The 6,478-nt window shown below is 53.1% G+C and overlaps 1 protein-coding gene across 1 annotated transcript; it reads right to left on the reverse strand.

Moving 5' to 3' along the window:
• Positions 1 to 4,665: 4,665 nt before the first annotated feature.
• Positions 4,666 to 6,239, reverse strand: LOC125545314 (transcription factor DIVARICATA). Its single transcript, XM_048709216.2, has 2 exons — positions 5,638 to 6,239; positions 4,666 to 5,554 (listed from the first exon to the last, which is right to left on the reverse strand). The coding sequence occupies exons 1-2, from the start codon at positions 6,075 to 6,077 to the stop codon at positions 5,116 to 5,118; spliced, it is 879 nt and encodes a 292-aa protein (XP_048565173.1). The 5' UTR covers positions 6,078 to 6,239; the 3' UTR covers positions 4,666 to 5,115.
• Between the last annotated feature and the right edge of the window lie 239 nt (positions 6,240 to 6,478).

The raw sequence follows: 6,478 nt of genomic DNA on the forward strand, positions 1-6,478 counted from the left end.
GTACAGCGGATATCTTTCAAACCGTTGGTTTTGTATGCATGAAGAGGTTTCAAATGACGGCTTATTGTTTGATACTGACTCAACTGAATGCTTACTGATAAATGCTTGAAACGCTAAGTATAATCCTTTATGCTCTATTGGATATGAAATTCAGACACGCTGAGAGTGATAAAAATCTAGCATAAACAGAAGATAAAGCAAACTGTTTCCATTATATTTCTATTGAGTGAACAGTGAAAAAGTTAAACGAGAAACTTCTTGCATAAAGTTATAGTGTTAACAATACTGTAACTCCCACAGCATTCATTCTGAGCTTTTGATACTACTCTGTCATTTTGAGGGAGACTGTTTATCTACAATCATGCGTAGACAGCTTTGGATTCGAGAGTGTTAAGTTCAAACCAGATACTCCCTCCGTCCTAAAATTCTTGTCTTAAATTTGTGTAGATACAGAAGTATCTAATACTAAAACGTGACTTGATACATCCGTATCTAGACAAATCTAAGACAAGAATTTTGGAACGGAGGGAGTAGAAAACTAGAACACTTGCAAGAAAACTAGAACCTTGCATGCCACTATTGATTCAACAGAACCGCATAGCTCTGTCTTATATTTGACCACAGTTGAGCCCATCTACGCATAGTTGCAGACAAAGAGTGAAGGGAAATTCTGGATTGTCACTTCAGATATTTTGATCTGCTGAAAAAGGCTTTAGTAGGAGAGTTCAGTCAACCTGCTATTCAGAAACGCGAGATATTAGTGCGATCTTTTTGCTCTTATCTATTCCGATGGGACAAAAGAAGTTATGAAACTATGCAAACTTTAGAAAAAGATGGAGCCACCAATTGTATGAAAACGACTTTTTTTTTTCATTTCTCACTAGCCACTCTAGTCTCCATAGGCCTCGGAGATAGTTCGCTTACTTGAACATTCTTCTCATAGCAAGCAAATTTGCCGAGAAGAAAGAAAGCTACACAGTGAAACGACATTTGCTCTTTTGGTTTGAGGTTAGAAAATGCCAGGTACAATGGACAATGCATGTTTCTTCCTAAAAATTTGTACATGTCAGTGTCATAGTAGAGATCGGTGTGTGGTACAATCTTGCTTTAAGTTAGATCCTTGTAATTGATGTAACGTTGGACCTTTGGCATTTCTGCTAGCTGAAAGGGCAACCAGGTGTAGTGAACAAAGTTAAATCTATGATGGGAGTGATAGGTGGTCCCTTCTCTATAATGCAACCAATTTCATAATCTGGGAATTTGATTTCTTTTTTGTCACTAAAGTGTTACGGCATTCTTTTCCTAAATATGCTTGGAACACACTCTGTCCCGGCCTCAGTTTGTGCTATAAGACACAAACTGTTATTAGTGCTTGTGCCTTGGTTTTTATTTTTTCTATTGGTTTGTAATCGTTCTCTCTTTTTTAATGCTTGCATCACGCTGCTTCTGTGCTATCATGAAGCCCTCGAGGTTTGTTACTGTAATTTTTTTTTTTTGACAATACCTCACTAAGAGGTCAGACCTGTAACCATCACCGTGCCATTGTCACTCTTTCCTCATGCATGTCTGACTGCTGCACCGTATCTCTTAGGAACTTCCAAAAGTCTGGTTTTTCAAGAATAAATGCCTGTTAATTATTTGAGCATATAAAATGTCCTTACCTGCAGACTGATCACTCTGATATCTGGCTGTGGGAATTCGACACGACAAATTTCTGGCATCTTTATCCGCCGCATTATTCCGGCCAGTTGATCAGTTGCATTGGTACATGGAGATGCTGAATATGACGACAGATTACCCATTGTTCATGAACAGAGCATGTTCAGAAACAGCCATAATTGAGTGGAATAATTTTGCTGTGACGTTGTGCATACGTACTAGCTGATGGCTGCTATGCTTTGTTCTTGAGCAGTGCACTTCCATTATTCAGTAGTTGTTTTAACTTTATGTTGAGACATATCACATATGGACAGTGTTCTGATTGCCCTTTTCCTGAACAACTATTGCAGTAGGTTTCCTGACGGGCACCGTCTACTTGCCCAGTTCAATGGTTCTGCTACTCTACAGACTACAGTAGCCGATGTGAAGTGTGCAATCCTTGAGCTGCCCAGGCATCAGCCACGAACCCATGAGGAGCATGCCGGTGAAGTACGGCGGAGGTGCAGGAGTTCGTCGGATCTTCTCAAGATGAATCTCTAACCCTTCCACTTCAGAGTTGGATCACAGGTACACGCACCATGTCCTCAACTGAAGAAAAATACAGTTATCTTTTTCAGAGAATGATACTAACCAAAGAATTTCTGCTACCTTTAACTCTGGTAATTATCGCATAAAAAGGAAATATTTAAAAGAAAATTTTACACGGATCTCCATGTAAGGTCTCACGAATATAGCATCGACTAAGACTTCGTTAAATCTCAGTCGACCGAGATTTAGCAATCCCGATGACATTATTATTGGCCAAGTTGAATATAGTGAATTAGGATTGCCATGAAACATAGTATTTTCTTTATTTATACGTTTCTTGCCGACATATATTCGTATGAAAGGCAACGTTAAAAGCTGATGGCAAGAGCCGTTGAGAATAACAGAAATGCAGACTCTGGCATGGACAGGCCACTAACAACACATAGCTTTCTCTTTCTCCGGGACTATGATAGGTTTTGCCGGTATTGCGGCATGCACATCCTCGTGGTCCTGGGCGGCAAAGGCTAACCGGAATCTGGAATCTCCGCGCTCGACCTCTGAAACCCTTCAATTATATCGCCCATTTGCAGCTGCAGAATCTGAATACTTGCGCAAAGGCGGAACGCGGACATGACACGCCCGAAAGCGCGGCGGCGTCCATGCCGTCGACCTCCGCGGTCACCACCGCGCCCCAGCGGAAATGGAGGACACAGAGACCCGAAAGCGACGCCGCCCGCGGTGCCGCCACTTTCACCCCGCACGAGCAACAAGCTGTAGTAGCCAGCGCCGGTGCCTCCGCCGTGGTTAGTTATTACCGCTGCCGCTTCGCCGGGACGAGGAGAGAAACGAGACAAATGGGAAAGCAGGGAGCGAAAGCGAGGGCACGGAAAGGCACCGAGCTAGGCCGGCCGGCACACGGGGCGCCCACTTCACCGGCCCTGCGTGCGTGCGTGGTCGCGTTGGATTTGCATGAATCTTGCGCGGAGCCCCACCGCCTCGCAAAGTCGCAAGTTGCGCTGCGCCGGGGTGCTTTTGGCCCCTCGGCGCGTGGCTGGAGCCAGTGCCAGTGCGCGCGGCACCGGGAGGCCATGGGGCAGGCCATGATGGCGGCGGCAGAGCGGCAAGGGCCGGCCGGCCGGCCGCTAAAGAAAGCCAGATGGTTAGCGGCAGAGGGGACACCAACCACCTCCTCCCCGTGGGATTCAGTTCAGAGACTGGTAGCTCAGGTCTATCTGATGCGGAGCTTTGAGACGCTGATGATGAGGTTTTAGCTAGTCCTGCTTAGTTTTCAGGTCCGCTTTTTCGGCGTTGTCGTGGCCGGACCAGGCGGCCCATTGGCCGGCTCGCCGTATTATTATAGCCGGTAATGCGATCTGGGGACGCTGATGGATTGGCCGGGCAGTGGGCGAGGGCGAATGATTCGCCGGGGAGGAAAGCGGGGTGGTCAGGTCGGGACGTCAGGTGCTCCGCCAAAAGAGCGACGTGACACAAGTCACGGAGCTGAATCTCCCCCCCGCGAGCGCTGAGTCACCCACCACCACGAGCCAAGAGGCACCGCCCGATCCAGCCACCGGCGCCGACGACGGTTCACCATGCATTCCGTCGGCGCCGGGGACCTGCTCCCTGCGGCCACATGCTACGAGCGCGCCCGCTGCAACCGCCTCCAGAGCGTAACAGACAATCACTGTGCGCCACTGGAGCTCTGGGGACCGGCTGGCCGGCACGCAGTACGTCCGGAGATGGCGAGGGCCAGGCCCAGGCGTCTGTGCGGGCAAGCTGGGTGATGAGTGGACGAATGAGTGCAGTGAGGCTCACCACTGCCGCCGTGCCCGTGCCCTCGACAGCGTGCGCCCACCGCCACTGATGAGGAATGGTGCGAGCGCACAGGGCCGGCCGTTGCCGCGCCGAGGAAGGGGACGAAAAGGGAGACGACAGCGAGAAGGACACGGGATTCGCTGCTGTTGGGGCATGTGATGCTTTTCTTTTGGCTCGCTCGCCCGCTCGCTTGTCCGTCTCGGTGGGCCTCCAACTCATACCACCGTATACTCCTACAGTACGTATATTGCTGCTGCGTGCAGCGTGCCAGCCACTATCAGGCAAGGCACGGCACTTGCCGTCGACCTGATTGACGAATCAAAATGATACTCCCCTCCTTTCTTTCTCCCGGCCACTGGCCAACTGGGAGTCAGCCAGCCAGAGGTGGCGCGGACGGGATCGCCAGGGCGGACGGAGCCCGGCACCTGCGCATGGGCGGGCAGGGCAGCCGGAGCAAGGAGCACGAGGCGGACTAGTTTATGCCCGGGCCTGCGAAGACGAGAATTCAATATTTGTGGCGGAGACGACGGACGGAACCAGATCGGCATTAATGAGAAGCCCGGTCGCCAGGCCAGGCCGGCAGCACATGGCATGGAGGATTTCAGGTGAGCGCACGGAGAGGGCGAAGCCAAATCGAAACTTGTCACGGGGAGGCAGGCGGAGGGAGCAACAATGGCGACGGATCTCATTTGGACTAGTACAATAGACAGAGAAAACGCTCGAACTTCGAAGTTCGAACCAATTTTCAGGCCGGCGCTGGCTAGCTCCTGACCGGAGCACAAGCTTCATCGAAGCCTTATTTCAGGATATATTTTTCGGTACAGTGGAGGTTCTTGGGTGTGGCGGAATTATGTACACGGGACGGCACGTCGATGGGCTCTTGAGGTTCCTCCATGGACGCAGACCTGCACGTACGCTCAGCACCGCCGCGTCGCTCTCAGATGTTTTGGCTTGCGTTCCATCATCTGGGTGTCGGTCGAGAGAGACACGAGCACAGCGACTCTGCAACCAAACTGCTCTCGAGGCAAGCACGCCCGTGGATGCGATGATGGTGATAGGTGCCCGCCGCTGTTTTGTCCTCCGTGCGGGCTTCGCCGCGGCGAGAAAGCTCCGTCACAGCTGGCCGCATTGCATCTGCAGGAGGAGCGACTCGTCGAGGTCCACGACCATGCCGTCCATGAACGAGCTCTGGTGCTCGAGCTTCACGCTGCCGTAGGGGTGGCCGCCGCCGAGCGACCCCGGCTGCAGCGTCGACGGCACGAAGGCGTGCCGTTGCCCGCCGTACGGCGGCGAGGGCTTCGCGTCGACGGTGGTGAGCGCGGACGGCGGGGACCCCGAGGGGCTGCCGCGGTCGTCGTCGTCGGGCACGTTGACGGTGGTGATGTCGTGGATGCTGGAGCGGCGCTTGTTGTCCTTGCCGCCGGAGGTGAGCCGGATGAAGTACTTCTGCGCGTGGCTGGCCACCTGCGTCGGCGTGCGGCTCGTCACGTAGTTGCGGGAGATGTTCCTCCAGTCCCCTCGCCCGTACTTCTTCAGCCCCTTCAAGAACAGCCTGCACGCGGAGCACGAACGCGATCAGATTTCCGCCACCAAGAATCCAAGCACAAGAAGAAGATCACGAAGATGGCGGCTTACCGGTGCTCCTCCTCCGTCCATGGGACGCCCTTCTTCCGCTCCTGGTCGGCGCGCCCGCGCTTGAGGCAGTAGCCGCGCCGGAACCCGCCGGCGCCGGCGGCGCCGCCGTCCCAGTCCAGGGTGAACCCGGACGAAGGGGACGAGCTGTCGTAGTGAGGGAACGGGACCAGCCCGGCCTCGATGAACCCGACGTCGTTCTCGAGGGCCCGGTAGTGGTTCACCACGTCGGCGACCGTCTTCCGGGGCAGCATCAGCGCGACCATCTCCCACCGGTCCGGCGCGTCCAGGTCGATCGCCGCGAGCGCCTCCTCGAACACCTTGTTCTCCTCCAGCGTCCACGCGCCCCCTCCGCGACGCTCCGGCTGCACGGCCCAGCACGGCTGCCCGGCGAAGTAGGGCGCCGGCGGCGGCAGCACGTCCGCCCACGCCTCCGCCATCATGTCGGCTCTAGTTGCTGCTACCTGAGCTGGCTTAGGGACGGCGAGCAATGGAGGAAGGCAGGAAAGTGGCGAAGGGGGGAGGTGGAAGGAGGCGCGCCTATATAGGGGAGGACCGGGGGAGTATCAAATTCCGGGCGGCTACAAAAAGTGGCCGGAGTTTATTCCGCCTCCACCGTTGGAGGCCTTGAGGAGATGAGCAAAAAGAAAGTGGATGCTTGTGATTGGGCTTTGGTGGAGTTTGTGGCCTCTCAACCAAGCACAAGAGGTAAAAGAGGAGAGTGCTAGCTAATGGTAACAAGATTCAGTTTTGTTGAATATATGTCTTGCTTTTTCAGACATGTATGAATTATTTTAACCGGAGGAATTGAATTTTTGACAAATCACTAAGGGGAGAGGATACA

Source organism: Triticum urartu, chromosome 3A (assembly GCF_056163025.1).
Source record: "Triticum urartu cultivar PI428250 chromosome 3A, HENAU_Tu73, whole genome shotgun sequence".
NCBI lineage: Eukaryota > Viridiplantae > Streptophyta > Magnoliopsida > Poales > Poaceae > Triticum > Triticum urartu.

What these genes read in the sequence shown, in the direction of transcription:
- LOC125545314 (XM_048709216.2), bottom strand. Translation starts at nt 6,077, where the DNA reads ATGATGGCGGAGGCGTGGGCGGACGTGCTGCCGCCGCCGGCGCCCTAC. An exon ending in TGGACGGAGGAGGAGCACCG is followed by an intron (nt 5,555 to 5,637) that starts GTAAGCCGCCAT and finishes CTCCGCGTGCAG; the next exon opens with GCTGTTCTTGAAGGGGCTGA.